We start from the raw sequence: 866 nt of genomic DNA on the forward strand, positions 1-866 counted from the left end.
GTACATGGGACACGGTGCCACTGTCCCCAGCGGTGCTGTGGCAGATCCCCCAGCCAGCACCTCACACCTTCATTATATCCTCACTTCGTTAGTAAAGCCAGACCCTCCTGAGGACCTGCGGGTCTCACCCATCCCTGGGGAGCCCACGAAGCTGCTGCTGGAGTGGAGCCCACCAGGGTCCTGGCCCTTCCCGGAGCACTTCCCACTGAAGTACCACATCCGTTATGCCCAGGAGGGCTCTGTCACCAAAACGGTACCAGCCCCTCCACTGCACCCCCCACCCTCTCACACGGGGTAAACTGAGGCACGGCTGAGGGACGCGTCCCTGCGCAAGGCACCCACGGGTGCCCCTAACCCAGCTCTACCCCCAGATCGGGCCACACGAGCGCACGTCGTACACCCTGACGGGACTGCGCCCCGGGACCCTCCACCACATCCAGGTGGCCGCCAAAGCTGCCACGGACTCCGGGGAGCTCAGCGCCTGGAGCCTGCCGGCCCTGGGGACACCCCGGGAGGAGCCGTGACAGGCAGCACAGGACCAGCACCCCATCCTGCTCTGCTCCCTTGTCCCACCGAGGGACCCCACACGCTTCAGCCGCCCTCTGTCCCCATGTCCCCAGCAGCGTGGAGCTGCCCAGGACTGGAGGGGTCCACCAGGAACAGGCAATAAAGCACCTTGAGGCTCTGATCCCCGGCCTGCTTTGGTGACCTTCGACACCAAGCAGCTGAGCTGCTCCTGGGGACAGGGCCAGCCCTGGCCATGGGCAGAGGGGTGTGGGCTCTGACCGGACCCCACCGCCTCGGCTGGTCCATACAGCCCAGACTGGTCACTGTAGAGGGTCCAGACTGGTCACTTTGTCCCCTCC

The 866-nt window shown here is 65.7% G+C and overlaps 1 protein-coding gene across 1 annotated transcript in view; it reads left to right on the plus strand.

Moving 5' to 3' along the window:
• The window catches only part of EBI3 (Epstein-Barr virus induced 3), a gene marked incomplete at its 5' end in the record, with an annotated part of 1,072 nt that extends 548 nt beyond the window's left edge, over nucleotides 1-524 (plus strand). The window contains 2 exons of the mRNA XM_008935286.1: nucleotides 93-253; nucleotides 372-524. Of these exons, the coding sequence (XP_008933534.1) occupies nucleotides 93-253; nucleotides 372-524 (314 nt within the window). The remainder of the gene's footprint in view (nucleotides 1-92; nucleotides 254-371) is intronic.
• Between the last annotated feature and the right edge of the window lie 342 nt (nucleotides 525-866).

Source organism: Merops nubicus, unplaced genomic scaffold (genome assembly GCF_000691845.1).
Source record: "Merops nubicus isolate BGI_N331 unplaced genomic scaffold, ASM69184v1 scaffold45170, whole genome shotgun sequence".
Classification (NCBI taxonomy): domain Eukaryota; kingdom Metazoa; phylum Chordata; class Aves; order Coraciiformes; family Meropidae; genus Merops; species Merops nubicus.